The sequence below is a fragment of the Melopsittacus undulatus genome, chromosome 6, assembly GCF_012275295.1.
Source record: "Melopsittacus undulatus isolate bMelUnd1 chromosome 6, bMelUnd1.mat.Z, whole genome shotgun sequence".
Classification (NCBI taxonomy): domain Eukaryota; kingdom Metazoa; phylum Chordata; class Aves; order Psittaciformes; family Psittaculidae; genus Melopsittacus; species Melopsittacus undulatus.
This window is the reverse complement of record NC_047532.1, coordinates 21,029,650-21,047,786: the sequence shown is the minus strand read 5'-3', so window position 1 is coordinate 21,047,786 and position 18,137 is coordinate 21,029,650. Positions and strand designations below refer to the sequence as shown.

The 18,137-nt window shown below is 39.3% G+C and overlaps 1 protein-coding gene and 1 long non-coding RNA gene across 2 annotated transcripts in view; one reads left to right on the top strand and one right to left on the bottom strand.

Annotated features, from left to right (window-relative positions):
• ST6GALNAC3 (ST6 N-acetylgalactosaminide alpha-2,6-sialyltransferase 3) overlaps positions 1-15,525 on the bottom strand; it is a 224,920-nt gene extending 209,395 nt beyond the window's left edge. Inside the window, exon 1 of the mRNA XM_005151244.2 lies at positions 15,363-15,525. Coding sequence (XP_005151301.2) covers positions 15,363-15,380 — 18 coding nt within the window. The 5' untranslated portion in view covers positions 15,381-15,525. The remainder of the gene's footprint in view (positions 1-15,362) is intronic.
• LOC115946854 (uncharacterized) lies at positions 14,695-17,074 on the top strand. Its single transcript, XR_004080870.2, has 3 exons — positions 14,695-14,778; positions 15,577-15,660; positions 16,797-17,074. It is a non-coding gene; the product is annotated as an uncharacterized lncRNA (long non-coding RNA).
• Positions 17,075-18,137: the final 1,063 nt, after the last annotated feature.

The window sequence follows — 18,137 nt, the reverse complement described above, 5'->3', positions numbered from 1 at the left end:
TTTAAAAATCCATACAGTAGTTAAAGACCTCTCTTTTGAAGAGAGACCTTAATTAAGCTAGATGACAGGCTGTCATTAAACGAAATACATTCAGGCACTTCACTTCTTCATCCAACCCAGGTGCAATCCATTGTTGTCTTTCAGAGCAGCAGCAATAGCCCCATGGTCCTGCTCCCATGTCAAAAGAGCACTGCTGCATGCAGATCTCTTCACACAGGCAAAGCTTGTGAGGCAATTCTCTGCTGTCCCTCAATTAGCCCTCCTACAGCTGGCTTTCACTGAACAATGTTTCTCTCAGCAGTACAAGAAACAAAGTTTTTTGAATCCTCTTTTTGTCAACCAAAAGAAACAAACCAACCAACCAACCTACTATTACAACACAGAAAGGAGAAGCCAACTTTACCTTCCTCTCACAAGAAAGACAGAAACACCTGGTGATGCAGTCTATTGTATTATGCATACATTGTTATAAAATCCCCACCTGTGGCATGAATTACCAAGAGTCTAAGACGCAAATGAACCCTAAGAAAACATTCCATGTGCAGTCCCACTTGCAGTGCTGCAGTAAATCTTACTTACCCACACTTGTTTAGCGTTTCTGTCACAACAAAGAAATTAAAACAGAAAAAAAAAGCCCAGACTACCATTCTGTTGTTTCTTCCTTATGGTAGACATCTTCCAGTCTGTATATGTATGGTTTATTACATTTTGCCACTTCTGTGGTGGAAAAGTCTGTCTCCTCTTCCATATGCAGTCAGGGACAGCCCCTGCTTTCCTCTCTATTCCTACCACCACTTGAACCATCAGCCAAATTCAGAGGGGATTAGCTGTTTTTCACAGCTCTTAGTCCCATATTTTTCCCCCATTGTGGGTCTGAGAAGGAGAAGGTATACTCACACCGAGCTACTTTGGAGTATGCCAGAGCAGTTAGCCAGTTGAGATACTTATTTTTATTTAGAGTCACTGTGCAGGTGGAAGGAAATTCTGAAGCACTAAATAGTAAGAAAACTAAATTTCTAAATGTTCAAGGTTCTCCTGCTTGCATCAGATCTGCAAAGAAATAAGGCATGTGTGCTGTAAAAACTAATTTTATCTTACCTGGTTTTTAGGCAAATTTCATATTCAGTCCCCCACACGAGCAACCCACATGTTTTCCTGTTTATTGCAGAAATAAGCCCAACAAACTCCTGATGTAAAACCAGCTGGACCTTTAAATTCCATAAGAATATTACAGTACAAAGATACATGAAATCCTACTCCTTCTCAAGTAACTTTTTAAAATACAGTATAACTTGATTTTAGATTTATTAATGTAGTTTTTCCTATAATTTCCAACTGAGGGCTTATGACAGCTGCTGATGAAGTTGCCATTATCGAATACCTTCAGGGATAGCCCAGTTCTATTGCAGATGTTTGATAAGATGCGGACAGCACTTCTGGGATTTCTTTTCTGATTGGCAGAGTGTAATGAACTGGGAAAGTGACATCTCTTATCAAAACTTATCCCAAGTCTCTATTATTAGACCTCATCTCCAGACTTAGGTTACACAAGAGTATCATAAGGTAATACTTATCTATTTGCAGGCTAGCATTTCAAAGCAGGCATTGCCTAAATCTGCTTTAAATTAGTTCTTTGTATATGCTATTATGCTTCAAAGAAATTAGTTCAATTAAGTTTAATCACTTCCTTCCACAGCTTTGGATATAGCCCTTATTATATTTCATTACCTTTCTTCCTGGACTGCATGGCAATAGATGCCTAATAAAAGTACAAAAACAAAGAAACTATTAAGCAAGTACATTGCATACATCTAACAATACTGTACATGTATTGCACTAATTAAGTCATCAGAGTCTGCATCCAAAAATGGAATATTAGGAAAGAACTTTTCACACGAGATCAGCAAAACCGGGCTCATTATCTGAGGTTTTTAACACCTTTGTTACCTAAACTATAAATAGCCCTAAATTCCCAAAAGGAAGCAAGCCCACTAAACCACAAAAATAGTTTTTCTTTATACACAAGAATATCATAGGATGGTTTGTGTTGGAAGGGACCTTAGACATGACCTAGTTCTACCCCACTGCCATGAGCAGAGACACCTTCCACTAGACCAGGTTGGCCAAAGCCCAGTCCAGCCTGGCCTTGAACATTTCCAGAGATGGGGCAGCCATAGCTTCCCTGGGCACCTGTGCCAGTGCCTCAGCACCCTCACAGTAAAGAATTTCTTCTTAATACCTAATCTAAATCTTCCCTGCAGTTCAAAGCCAGTGCCCTATGTTCTATCACTACATGCCCTTGCAAAAGGTCCCTCTCCAGCTTTCTTGTAGACCTTCTTTAGGTACTGGAAGGCTCCTCTAAGGTCTCCCCAGAGCCTTCTCCATGCTGAACAAGCCCAACTATCAACCTTTCTCCATAGCAGAGGTGCTCCAGCACTTGGGTCTTCTTTGTGGCCTCTGGACTTGCTCAAGCAGGTCCATGCCCCTCTTGTGTTGGGATATATTGTAATATAATATCAAGGCAATAAGTCAGATGCCAATTCCTTTGTACTCTGCTTGCTTAATAGTTATAGAAGCTTGTAAAATAGCTCTATCCTTTTGAGTCATCTGGAATACTATATCCACGATTTAATATGGATCCTATAATCTCACTTTTTTTTCAACTACAGATAGTAGGGAAGATGAGGTAAAACAGTAACTCTACTTAAGTGAAGGAATTCTTCTCATTTCATTTGGATGAGAAGGTCTTAAGTAATGGCTTGAAAATCAAAGCATAACTTATTTATATAAAATTGTTAATGTCCCATCTAAACCAAGGTTAAAATAATCCTATGTCAACTAAAGGGAAATACTAGATCAATGTTATCATAGCATTTCTGGTCCAAGCAATGAGATAACCTTTAAAGGTCCCTTCCAACCTAAATCATTCTACAATTCTATGAAAACAGGAATTTTTAACCATTAGTAATAAAACACTGATAAACAATATAACTAACAAAGTATACAGCTGTTTATAGAACTCTTTACTGAGTGAAGAAATATGTGATTAGTTATCACACATCTCAGGCTGCTAGAGCTGTAGACCTTGAAGACTGATACAATTATACAAAAATACAATTTCAAAACTCATTTTCATTTGCTACAAGAAAATAAATTTTTCCTCCCAGCAAATAATTTTTAAATTAATTGGATATTTGGGGTTTTATTATATTTTAGCTCTACACAGACACCCCCCAAGGAGACTTCCCACAGTTTTATCTGAACTACTGATGAATTTTCCATTTGCCCATTTTACAGGGATATTTCCATAGATTGATTACATTTTACTATAAATTTCTTTAGATCACGTTCATGCAATGCTTTCCAAGACACTTTACAAATACAACAACAGTGGCTTAATGGTGCCATCCACAAATTATGAGAAGTCATGGTATCTTGCCTTGAGGGCCAAAAGGAAATTTGACTCTGGCTTTTTTCACAAGGGGACAAAGACTTCCCTTTGAGAGCAAGATTTGGCAAACAGAAAAAACTAAAAAGCAGCAAGTCTGTCAAAAATCAATTTTCTTTTCAGTGTTACTGATAATGTTTTCCTGCAGATTTTGAAGCTAAAAAGTAGGTACAATCCTTTTCCGCATGTCTGTGACCTGCATGATATCTGTCTTTTGGGGGATGCACTTTTCACTGTACAATTGTTCCTCACTGCAATAGCCTCAGGCAGATTTGAAACTGATGATCAGAGGTAAAAGGCAAAATAGAAATCTGCAGCTCTAACAGCTCTTGCAGTTTGCATTCAGAACAAGTACACCAAGTCAGCTTTTCCCACCGGAATCAATGAATGGTGAGTAGTAATAAGGTCTCATGCAAGACCTCAGTGGGGAAAAAAGCACAGTCTTCTGGTTAATTCATAAGTTCCATGAAGCGTAACATTAGTTTTAGCAAATACGGAAGGCTGAATTTTCAGAAACATCCATTTTCCAGCCCTCATCTGAAATACCAGACACACCAAGAGGCAAAACAAACAAAGCTTTAACAAAATGCCAGCTGAGCTTCACCTCGGTACCTCAAAAGCAGAAGCACCCCCTGGAGACAGCAGATGAACTAACCCACTGCCTTCCAGACACACGGTCGAGCTTGGAATGCAGACTGCATTTTGTAAAACAACAGGAAACAAAATATCTTCAGAGGCCAGCAAGATGCTAGACCACAAGCAGTTTTAATAATCTTTATCTGACAGACATACAGTATTGCTCTTTCAATAAACACCAACTACAGCACAGTCACTCTTGTGTCTTGGTCTTGCATGGAAAATTTTGTCTAGTCTTGTTTGGCCACATTATACAACAAACAAATAGAGTGGACTTTGAACAGTTTCATTAAGATCTGACTGATGCAGTTATGGATAATCATTCTTTTCAGTAAAAATATTTGGCTGTAGGACAAAGTGATAGAAATAAAATCTATGATCTGCAGAAATAAGAAGCAGAAAAGAACCAAAACCATTTTAGGGAAATATATATATATCTATATATACCGCGGAAAGGACTCAGTCAGAGACCAATATGATCAGACAAAAAGCCATTTATTGCAAAGCATTAACTCCTTATATACTATTGCTTACACACACCTACAGCAATTTGGCATACCATGATTGGATACTTGTCTTGAAGACCCTTAGTGACTAACATATAATTGGTTAAGCACAGGTGTGAGAACTTGACCTCGAACGCTTGCCAACAGTCCACAGTTCTCATAAGTCAGTGAATTACAGCTTCTTATCTTGCTTGCTTAGGCTTCCTCGGGCCTCCCACAGCCTTGCTGTAACCCTTGGAGTTATTTAGAGCTCATGTACCAAATATTCATTTTCCTGTGAGAACACTGTCTCCACATATATACACACTTAAATGCTGAGTAAAAGACCATATCTGAAGAAATAAAGGGCTTAAAAGCATAAATACAACAGCCGTGGTCACTGTCTGTTAGAATGGTTGAGTACAATTACTGTCTAGAACTACTGTATTAGTGCTATCAGAATACACTACTGCCTCCTAAATCATAGAATAGTTTGGGTTGGAAGTGATCTTAAAGACCATCTAGTTCCAGCCCCTCTGCCATGGGCAGGGACACAGTCAAATGTAGAAGTTAAGCAATGCAAATATTTTGTGGCATGCAGAGTTTGTGCAGGACCATAAGTGAGGAGGTGCTGGCACATACCGCTGTGCTGTAACAGAGGGGAAAGTGAGTAGCCATAGATGGCTCAGAGGTGCCAGTCTTCAAAGCCAGAGCCACACTGAGGAAAGGGATAGTCATTGGCTCCCTGGGATAGCGACCACACATTGACTATCTGGTTCTTGGATTACACATTTGGTTCTGGGATCTGGGTCTGTTCTCGTGGTTAAGGCAGCGGTTACAGACGAGGAGACTAAGTCTCTATATTTAGTATTGTCAAAAGGAAGTGTGGTTACATGGGGAAGCTTCTATGACACTTCCAGGTCATCTGTTCTCCAGTTTCATCTGAAGTGACTTGGTAAAACCACTAAGATACCTTAATTGGTTTAATGCGGTATGAGTGGGGAAATGGCAGCAACCACAAAGGAAAAACACAGTATGAATTACACTTCATAATAAAAGTTGTGAACTGCAGAGACAGACTGCCAGGTCTCAGTAGAGCAGTTCGTGCTGGCTAAGAGAACACGCACACTATAGTGAGGATACAGTTCAAGAAGTGTAAAGATGCTGTTTCTTTTATCTTGTTTAGAATATTCAGTGGCTTTTTTCCCCATTTCCCTCCTGAATAAAAATGTTTAGTAAGGTAAAACTATTTTTTCTGTAAAAATACTTTTATGCCCACCCCATGGAAGGAAATAAAAGAATGATAGAAGAGGGAGAGAGACCCACACCAACACAGCTGTCTGAAACCCTCTCAATCATATGGAAAAAAAAAAAGTTACAGCTTTTCTTCTGGCAAAACTTCCATATCCAAATTACAAAAAATGTGTCTTCAAACAGCTTTTTTTCCTCCACATTACACATTTCACATCTCCTGAGGATTCGATGAGAGAATGAGTCAGTCTCATTCTCCATTCCCTTTTTTAAAATGTAAAGCACCTTTTTTCTCCCCTCCACATCAGAAGCACTAGTAGGAAGCTCTCTTCTGTTAACAGTTAATTATTACCTGACTAGCTTGCCACAGATGAATGCAAACACAGGAAAATTACAATAGATCAGCTGACAGGCAGTAACTTGTAAATAACTTCTTCGTATGCCTGAAAGGCCTAAGCTAGGAACGTTTATTGAAATTCCTTATTATTTTTCTAATCACATAAGCCCCAGTGTGGACACACACAAACTGGGATTAAAATCTTTATTCCTCTGACAAATCAGTGCAAACAAAACAGTATAGGAACTTTACTCAAGTGTAACTGCATCCCACAGCAAAACACAGCATATTAAAACATGAAAAACTTTTTGGATTAATCCAAAAAATAAAGTGACTTCCACTCCTAAAGAAGAGCTAGAATTTACGAATTTACCCTTAACCACAGAATCATAGAATATCAGGTTGGAAGTGACCTCAAAGATCATCTAAAATCAATATTTCTAGGCAAAGCATAACCAGACTAGATGCCCCAGCACCGTGTCCAGCTGAATTCTACAAATATTTAGTGTTGTGTTTCGTGTCCACCACTTCTGAGATTATTCCAATGGCTAATTGCTCTCACTGTGAAAATTTTTCCTCTTGTATTCAGGTGGAATCATCCCCAGGATTAACTTGTGCCTGTTACCCCTTGTCTTTTACATGCAGCTCCTTGTAAAAAGATAGTCTGTCTGCTTTGTGCCCACCCTTTAAATAGTGGGACATGGGGATAAAGTCACCCCGAGCTTGCTCTTCTCTAGGCTGATCACACCCAGTTCTCTCAAGCTTTTTCTCATAAGGCAGCTTCTCTGTACTTTTGTCACCTTTATGGCCAGTCTCTGGACCCTTTCCAGCCTGTCCACACCTTTTTTATATAGTGGGGACCAAAAGTGAGCAGAGTACTCCAGGTGTGGCCTGACAAGAGCTGAGTAAAGTGGGGTAATGACATCTTTATCTCTGCTGGTGATATCCTTGAAGGAGCATGTACATAAAGCACAAACACATAATTTCATGATCTAATGTAAAATAATATAATAATAATCATTCAAAGTACATCAGGTGATATTCTACTGGCCTCAGTGGCTTTGAAATAATACCAGTATGCATATTAAATACCCATTCTTATTTCCTAAATGTAATATCATCGAATTACATTCAAATCTGAGTAAACAACAGAATTAGAAGAAACAAAACTGATGATTAACAAAAGGTTGTGAAGTTTGCAAGAAAAAAAAATAAAGTGGTTTTTGGTTTCTTGCTTTTCTCATTAGAATTCAAACACCAAACCTCATGGAATGACGTCTCATGTTGTTACATGTGCAGAAGGGCATCCCCTTTGCCGAAGACTTGGCAAAGTCTTGCTAGCAGTGAGATTATATATAATTTTAGGAAAAATTATTTTAGAAAGAGACAGAAGATAGAAACCAATCAAATTCACATGCAAGGAGTATCTCGTTAGAAGATACAGGATCTATAAATAATTCAGCCTGCATCTCTTCTCTACAAATTGCTATTCCCATGAAATAAACATGTTTTTCTGATTACTTCCAACTTCTCCACACCTGCACCTTAGCTGCCTATGCTCACATTCCAAGCCTTTTGTTAATGCAAATTGCTGCAGAATATACCTTTCATAAGAAGCTATTGCTTCATTTCATTATTAGTGAGTTTGGAGCCCCAGTGATGATTTTACGGTGTTACATATGCTGTACAAATATACAAGAACTGCTTAACAGGACTGCCTTTAGACAGCACAAGCCATTACTCCTGAAGAGTATCACTTCAAGATTTGATCTCCCAAATCCCTCCATTTCAGTTCCTGCCTCAGTTTTGTTCTCTCAATAGTAAAGATGAAAAAGAATACCCAGCATGGTATTTCATCCAATTTCAGAGTATTAAACTGAGAATTATCATATTTTCCAGGTGCTTCTGCTAAAATGATCAGGAGCAGAATAACTGTCATTATTTTGAATACACCCCCCATTTATATAAATTTTGTCCTGATAACATGATTTCAGTTGGTTGACTGGTTTTTAAAATATAAAAGGAAAATAGCACACCTGTACACCTCCTAAAAAGCATATAAATGCACCAGCATATCCTACTCAATAAAACTTGTGACACTACTAACAGAAGCATATTTATAACTGTATAAAGGCAATATTTGTATAAATGTTCAGTGTTCTTGAAGGGGGGAGAAATATGCAGAGCATATTCAGTTTAATATTTAAAAGTTCTGAAATGAGATATAGAAATTCACCCCTCAAGCAGCCATGTTTCATTCTGCCCTCAGGGACACAACATACATCACAATTACACATTGTCCTATTTTAGTCCAAGTTTCCAGTCTGCAGAAACCAATGAACCCCTAAAAAAGTGCTGATCTTTTTTATCTCAGCAGGGCAAGGATTATTTACAAGAACCACCACACAAAACTCAGTAGATGCAAGTTTTCTTCCAACAGAAATAACAAATTGATCCCACATGAGTGATTCTGACAACAGTGAGGCAACTGCTCCCTCAGGCTTTAAGAGATGACAGGGCACAGTGTAGAGCTTTACCTTATTTCTTGGGAATACATCCAATAAATAGAGCATCATTTACCCACCTTGCTCACAGATCTCCACAAAGATCAGTTCCTGGCTCCTAAAAAGCAGTCTCAGATACTAGCAAGATAAAATACGCCTCCACCTCTTCTTTGTTATGTATGTGCACAATTCTAACATTCTACGCTATGAATCAGACCATGGTTGTAGAGCAATCGGTAGGCAGAAGAATGCACTGGGAAAGTGTCATGGATAACAACCACAGAATGAATTATCAGTTTAATATCTGAAAGTCAAACTAAAAATCTAAAATAAGTTTACAAGCAATTCCATTTTTCTTGCACAAAAAAAAACCTCTTTATTCTATGATAAAAACCACTCTGGGGAACAGCTTAGTCCAGAAATTATATTAATCCAATAATCACCATTAAGATAAAGAAAATCTCCTTCCATTCCATGCTGTGAGACCCTTTGACCTTTCTCAACAAATACACAAAATCTCCCCCTCTCTTCTCTCTTTAAGCCACAGACAAAAAGTCCCTCTTAAAAAAAGTCCCACCTGCTGCACAAATTTGCTTCCTTGGGAAAAGATGAAAGAACAAATCCTGGACAGATCACCATGTCCAGTACTACGTATACTTCTGGAAGGTGCACAGATACTGCTGGAATGAAACATGGCAAAGGAACAGAGAAAATGCTGAAAGCTCTGCCTTTTCAGGTTAACTGCAGAGATGTTGCGACTAAAACCTAAATAAACAGCTAAAAAAATGGATACTTTAAGCTGCATTTCAGACGCCCTTAAATGAATAGCTAATGTTTATAGCTACTGTCACAAAATAGAGTATGCTTTCCTCTGAGCTGACGTCTCCCAAGAAATAAACAGCACATCTCTCCTATATCTCAAGGGGTTTGATATGTTACGTCAAAGAATTTGCTGCTTCCTATGATGTTTTACGTCATCCTATGACATGTCCTCTGGCATTCATGACATGTCAAAATGAAAACTGAAAAAAGAATGAGACTTAAACCACTGAAGCTCACATGTAAATCCAAAGAGGCTGAATTATGAGATTACTTTTTATAGGCGATTTTGTACCTGTGATAATGTGCACAGCAGTTGTGTATTCTGTGTCAGGGGGAACCTAAAACATCTGGGTGACGCCTTTCATTGCTAAAAGATGATCTACAAAACAAAAACCTTTCCCCCACTGCTGCTGTATCACATAACTATTTAAATGTAAAATTCCAAGCATGATACAGCTCCTAATTTCATGGTGGTTTTGTGGTTTTAGTTTTTACATCTCTAATGAATTTTAAACCAACTAAGGTACGCTTACACTGGAGATTGTCTTGGCTTAGCTACACAGACATCAAAATCAAATCCATTCAGCCATAGCAAGCCCTCTTGTACGATTAAACTGACTAGAGTGCCACCTCCTTCTGCTTGGGAAGGAGCAGATATATTGTCTTTAATGTATAATCAAAGATTGTTGGGAGAATGAAAAGTGATTTTATACTTCTTTAAATTTAAATCTTCCTTATATTTTCAAGAAGCCAACATAATAAAAAAAAAAAAACAAAAAAAAAAAAAAAATTACAAAGTTCCATGTACTACACTCCATAAAATCCTAGATAGTAATTAAACATCAGTGGACCATGAAAGAGCAAATCCTAGCCCTGCACATTGCCGGATTGATTAATGCAGCTTCATTCACTTTGGAGCAATTGAGAAGTAAATAATGCACAGCAGCAACAACAAAGTATTTTAGTTAGAATCAGAATAATTTTAAGAAATGCACTGAAAACAGAACTATCCAGTGTAGAAAGAGCATCAGAAAGAATTAACTGTGGAGTTTTACTAGTTTTGCTGGGGTGCAGCAGGGGAAAAATCAGCCATAGCAAATAAGGATAGAATGATCCAACAAGAAACCTGGTTACTGCCTCAGAATGAGGCAGTAATCTCAGGATTACTTCTGTTCTGTAACTCTTTGTTGTATCTGCGTGTTATTTTCCAATTCATCTGTATGTACCTCATAAAGGGCACCTGTGTGTATTTTATACCTTCCATCCCTAGAGATATTACCACATACTCCTAGGGATGATTCTAGTCACATCAGATATACCACAGACCACAAACCTATTGATCATCACCAGGTTAAGAGAGGCTGACAAGAGTGTTCATATCCCAGTGAACCTGCAGCAAATTTAGTCTTTGCTGGGAAATGGCCCACAGATGGGCATACTCTCATGAGCAGGGGAGGTCACCTTTGTTCCTTTCCCTAGGGTCTCGTGCACAGCACAAGAATCAAACAGGATCCAAGTACAACTCTCAGCATAGGAAAATGGACGGATGTCATGCATAAATACTGCTGCAGACAATTTAGCAGTCGAGGCCGTATGTGAATTATCTTGGAGCTGATTCAAGCAGGATATAGAGGTCATCTCTATGGAAGACCCTGAATCCTTCAAATCCTAGAGTGATCCTAGCAGCAAATCAAATTACGGTGAAATACAAAGCCTACCAGACAAAAGAGAGCAGAAGTAAAACAAGGAATGTGCTTTTGATGACACAGAAAACTGGGAGGAAATATCTACAATCTCCATCATGTGCACAGAGGTTAAAAAAAAATCAGATTAATTACCAAATATCCAGAATGACAAGCATACAAACAGCGGCACCAGATACTTTTAGACCCTTCTGCCTCCTCCCTCTGAACAGCTACTCACCAGGGTGGAAAACTTAATGTAACAAGATCAGCTTTGCTATCAAATGTGCAGATGAAGCGTAGATAGTAACCTTATCTGTATTACTGCAGTGTCTGAAGACCACAATCAAACATAGGCCACTGAATACTCAGAGAAAACTCTCAAAGAAAATTCCTGCCAAAAATAGCTTACCATGTGAACTAAGGGGAATGCAACCTGTGGATTTAATTAAACCAGCTGAGATAACCTGGCAAGAAAACATGCAAAACAATCAGGTGAACACACAAGTATGATCAGCTTTGACAGCATCATGCAGAAAACTGTTATGGGCATGTGTTGAAGGGGTTGGTTTGGTTGAAACCTGCAAGTTACATTTTGCAAAACAATCCTTTCAGTCTTTGAATTAGATAAAAAAATGAAACTATCAAAAAGGCTACAATTTTATTTGGCCACCTGTTTGCTCTAAGAGAGCTCACAATCAGCTGTGGTAATAAGAACATCACCTCACATTATACAAAGATTTTTTGGGCCACACGATTTCACTGAAGGTTTCAACTCACTTGTGATCTCTACTGGCCGAAAGTCACTTCATGTGCCTATAGACTGGACATAAGTGTCTTTTTCTACTTCACAGTGAATACAAAGCACACAAACAAGAAGAAAACCTTTCCTCATGCTTAGTCCTTACTATATGGGCCCATCACGCACGGAATTCTTTTGTTAAATTCTACCCCATTAAGCCTACACAGTTAAAATTGTACTATGACAACAATATAATCCACCTCCATCATCTTTTTCAAAACCTCCATTTAAAAAGAAGAGTTTGTAAATCGGGGAAGCAATAATCCCCCTGCAAAGTGGAACATGTGTGAACTAAGTTACCTGTTTTGTTTGCTTTAATAGTATCCTGGTGGGGAATATCAACATTGTACAGAGTAACATTATCATTCACATTGCATCCATTGTAGGAAAACAGGTAAATCAAAGTATCATTTTTCAATTATGTAAAAAGTAGCATTTCTTTGAAATAATTTATTGAGTAACATTTGTCATCATTTTAAAAGGTCAGTGGCTGGTACAGTAGAAGTTGAGGACTTCAGCATCTTTAAAGTTAATACTGACTACCTAAATAATAATCACTATTAATATAGTAATCAGCAAGGTGGCATGTAGCTACCATAGTAACAGCATATGATCAACTGTTTGCTTCCAAGAAATGCCTACACTTCACTCAGCTCCTCTGCCACGATTTTTAAAAACATGATGGAAAAACTAAAAACACATCCTGCATCTTAGAACTTGCCTCTTTCTCTGCATTTCATCAGCAGAAGAGAGAATTCATCCTCAGAAGAGAGTTTCAACAGTTTTAATGAGGTCTCAATACCCACTGGGAAACAAAGCCTCCAAAGCCATGCTCAGTACCAGCCCCACCAATCTTACCTGGGGAGAGTGCACACCACCAGAGACAGCACGTGCCCTAGAGAGAATCACCTTCCCAAGCATTTCTACAAGGGTTACACACAGAGATTATTTCATGCAGCAGTCACAGCAAAAGGAGGTCTTGGTATCTAAAGGTTACACACTTTTTTTAATATGCTCTCAACCACTGTAAGTAACTCCAGCTAATTAATAGCCACTTCTGTTCTTTGCACTTTACAGACATCTCTGTCCAATCTCATTTATATTAAACTCTCACATATACAGAACTCAAACATCTGACAGGGACAGGGAAAGGCACAAGGCAGGGCCATAGAGGCACTCAGGGTTGAAGGGGTAAGGACGCACAGTTGTTCTGGCTTCCAATCCACTGTACCACCACTTACTTAAAATCTATACCTATAGCACAAATATTTATTATTATTTTATTTTTAATGTTTCAAACACAGGCTAGTGACTGAATAATGAGAAAGTCAGGACAAACCTTGAGAAATGTGGGGGCTGTAGCGAACAGGTTTATATTTTTCAGGAAGGAATTACCCTGGTGTCACACAAAAATATACATATTCTGAATTTCCTTGTTATGGTAAAAGCTTGAGGAGTACCTGTAGGCGTTACATTAAAACTTATGCACTGTTGAGTATCTTGATCTAGACATTTAAATTACCCCTATGGGATGTCTGTCTGAGAAAGTCCAGCCTGCCTTATGGCAAAGCTAATCCTCACATAGCTGTTTCACTTTTCATCCTTGCACCTGCCTGTATTAACAAGATTAAGAATTAAGCTCACAGAGGGATGTCTGTCATGGAATACCAATTTATCTATTAATTTAATCATCAAAACCACAACCAAACAGAGCTCAAGGCCTGGGCAAAGGGAAGGTATTTATTGTGTTATAATGCAAAGTCTAAAAGGCAAGCCCTTCAGAAGTCCTGCTTATGGCAGGCTGTCTCACCAGACTGTGCAGAGGATTTTCTTGTAAAAGGATGTTCTTATTTAACTGTTAGGGCCGGAGGGATGATTTTGCATGTGATTTCTCCACATAGTTAGAAAAATATAAAGAAATTCTGCCTTCTGAATCATGGGCAAATCCAAGCTAAGTCATTCAGAGAGTGTTTAAACAGGAGTGCACATGCTTATTTTTATGAAACCAGGCCTCATTCATGGAGCTCGTATCTCCTCACCTCAAGCCACAACTTAATACAGCACAGTTGTCAGTGCTGTCTGTTCAAAGGAGTTTGTTACCATCTATCTCCAAGCAGAACCTGCTAGCTCAGAGCAGTTTTTGCCATCCTTATTAAATGCCACAACCTACATGCTCACAGAATAAAACTCAAAATCACCCATGTACCAGAGACCCAAGAGTAGAGAATGAATGAAAGGGGAATGCAGTGCAGTAAAATAAGAAGTTGTTTTTAAAGATGAATGCCATAAAAGAAGTGGCAAGAATTAGGTCCAAGGAGACACAGGAGTGTTTATTATTTGGGTACTGCCTTGAAGCTTTGCAGAAGCTTTTTATTTATGATTATTATATATCAATTTTGCTGGTATGCTGAAGGTGACTGCTACAGGAGGCCATCACAAAGTTTGGGATAATCAAGCCTTTGTTAGAAGATCAAACTGAAAATACCAAAAGTTTCACAGATCAGTTTTATTTACTAAAAGAAACAGAGCAAAAATGTATTCAAAATATACACTGTAGGAAGCAAGGCACACTGCAGAAGAATCCAAAACAAATCACTTTCAACAAGCCAGACACAGGAGAGTGACTCCCTGCAAGTGACAACACTGCAAGGAAACAAACGCTGCTTGTTCTCAACTGACTGCACTTCCGCCTCCTCCCCTTTCATTCAATACTTAGTACTAGTGATGCTCCCTCCATCTCCATGACATGCTGGTTGCACATACTTTTATCTCTGTGAGGAAAGCAGGCTGGAGAAAGCATACGATCACATGGTAAGTTTATACTTATATTTGCTGGCATGAAGGAGAAAATCCTTCCGTGAAATAGGTCGTTTAATTAGCAAATGCAGTTAAATATGAAGTATAATTGTGTGGAGCTTGTGGATCTTAGGTAAATACAGCAGGGGAGTGTGTGCTTAAGGAGCAACTGGGACAGCTGTATACATCTGTAACCTTTGCTCTAAAAGCAGTAAATGCTGCACAGTCAGTGAAAAACAAAATACCTTCCTGCAGTTCTCTCCTTTGTACTAGGAAGTCTGTTGCCCGAATGCTATTGATCCTGAAGGAATTCAGCTCAAAGTCAGCTGAGACAAACCAGAACCCCTCACCCCCCCTCCTATTATTCAGTACACACTTCCCTTCCCGCTAGCTTGCAGTTCTGACAATGCAGGGAAAGAGAAGAATGGCAGAGGGAAGCAGAGCACAGCTGTACGTTGCAGAATCTCTCCATATTCATTTGCCAAACAAAGACAGTATTCAGAAAGACAAGGAAGATGCAATAGGACCATACCGAATCCATGCCTCTGAGCAGCAAGGGGCTCTCTAACAATGCATTCAAGCAACAGATAGAGATTTACCTTCAAAATGCAGGCCATGTTCTTTCTCTATCCTTCCTGCCACAGAGCAGCAGGATTCTACTTTGTGAGCAGCAGTTCCAGTGTCAGGAAAAAGGCTGGTAGAGCTGCAGAACTGCTAGAGCCTACATTCCTGTAGATCCAAATAAGGGTACCACGCATCCAGGATCCGTTAGTCATATTAGTCTTTTTATGCTCCGTTTGTTCCACCCATCAGCTCCTACCACTGGCTGGGAGCCAGCCCAGTACCTCCCCTCCGTCACATGACCGAGTTTGATTCATGGCTCCAGCATGTATTTCGGTAAGCTCCAGGATGCTCTCGCACAATACTATACGTACAAATGGCAATCTATAGCATGCAGATGTTTTGCAACAGCTGGAAATCAAGATGCATGTTTATAATTAATCCCTGTGCAACTCTCTACATGTTCTCAGGAGACAGCTGCTGCCAGTCGATCAGGAAAGTTCAAATTCTATCTATCATTTGGGCTCTAAAAAAAGCCCTTACACTGCTTGTTATGAGGCATCATTTTAGGTTCAGCACTTTTCATTGCACGGATGGCTTCCCTATAAGAGAGAAACGTTATCAGCAACAAACACAAGTATCCCACCAGAGGTGCCTGTGTTGTGATGCATGTACCTTTTGGTGTAAAGGCTGGCATACGTCAGAGGGAATGGAAAGTGTGGGTTGGTGTGGGTATTTTTTGTGTTGCAGGGTTGGGTTTTGCTTGTTTTTTGTGGGTTTTGAGGGTTTTCTTCTTTTTAGGAGGGGGCAGGTATAATTTTTTATTTGTGCAAGCCTGATACAGGCTCTCTGAGTTTTGTCTGGACTTTTCTACACTGTTGTCAGATTAACTGCAGATTAATACATACAGCTGTTGAAGAAATCTTTCATTTTGCACCATCTCATCAAATTCAAATCCTTCTCTTACATACTATGTACTGTATGAATACACACTATATATATACATACAAATATGACAGTTTTACTTCATATTTGTCACTTCTCCTGCAGTCTGCTTCTCCCCCTTTTTTGCTTTCCCAGTACTTCTCATTACTACATCTTGGAACCCTCTGCATTTTCTGCACTTGGCACCTTCTCTGTATTCCTTGTGTGCTACATTGCTTCTCTCCTGCTGCTTTAACACACACCATCTCCCTCTCCCTTAATAAATTCCTTGCAGTGGATGTCTTCATCGTCTCTGCAGTGACTCAGGGTACCTGTTTACATGCAGCCAATACACTCCAGTTAACATTATGAAACTGCTCACCACAGAGCTCCTTAATATGTGGAATACAGAAGGAGTTAGCACTGGGCTGCACCTGTAATAGCCAATTCTGTTCCCTGTCTGGCAAGCCTCTATTATCCAGGTGCATTCTCTCAAGACAGTAAGTAGGTTGAAACTAAAGGAACTAACTGTCCTCATTTCCATGCAGGGGCAAATCCTCCCCAAGGGAAAAACAGAAAGGGGCTGGGGAGGCTTTCTCCAGGCCACACTCCTTGGCTGCCTTACCATGACCTTCCAAAGGAGATTCCAATTTGTCTTTGGCCTTTGCATCACCCGTCCATAGCACTACCATTTTACACAGGTCCTGCAAGCTCCTCAGCATCTCTCACCACTGGAAATCCACCTCTTTGCTCAACTGAAATTTGCTCCAGCTGAAAATTGTAGTATTGTTGGGGAGACTAATAAAAACAATATTGAAATTTCTAACTAGGAGTTGTGTAACAAAAGGCAATAATTAAACAATGAATCAATGGAAGAAGCTTGTGAGAAAGGGACCACTGGTCTTCTGCTAGAAGCTACCACCAATCAGTGTTGACCCATTCTGGATTGCAGATTACTCTTTAAAGAATAGTTATTCATAAGGAGTTATCCACCAAATCTCTGATTTATAAGAAGATACACAATTTTTTTTTCTATTTTGTTTCCAATTAAAAAAAAAAGGGGGGAAACAAAAAAGGGGGGAAAAATAAAATTAAAAGCCTATTTTTCTCTCCAGCAGTGAAGAATCCAGTTTTTCTGGGACTGAAACTATTCCTTCCCTCTGTGCAATGGGCTTAGGAAACATTTCGATCTGAGACAAATGAAAGATACTCCACCCCCTTCCCAGCTCCAACCTTACCAACTCTGTAAAGGGCAAAAGGAATGAGACTTGGATATAAACTGTCCTGAAAAGTTCAACCATTTTAATATGTCCAAAGCACTGAGGGATTTCCAGTGAATGATATTCCTTGAGGAAATACAGAGATATGGGTAGGTGTCTTAAGTATTTCTCTGACACACTTTGATTCCAAACACCACATCAGACAAAGTATGTTGACCTTTTACTTTTAGTCTTTCTGTAAATGGACATTAATCTTAAAGATATTTCATCATTACTTCACTCCAGCAACAGTCACCCTTCCTTCCCTCCCGCCCTGTGACTCACCACAATCCAACCACCTCATATCCAGCAGCCTGCTGAGATGTCACTAGGACACCTTTTTAAATGACATAACAAATGTAATTTCTTAGACTGCCCAACAGGCAGCTACAGCCCCTCTATAAAACTTAGAAATACAGTCAAATAGATTTCCTGGAATACTAAAAGTGCTCCAAGTGCCCATGAGTGCACCACGTGCAGAGGGTGCCATAGATGCTATTGGCCGTTTCCAGCCAGTAGGGACCCTTGCAGCAGCAGCAGCTAGTGTTTCAGAAAATGCTCTGCTGCTGCTTGTAAGCACAAGCCATAGGAAACTCTTGTGTTTGTTCCCTGCAAATGCAGGCAAAGCTT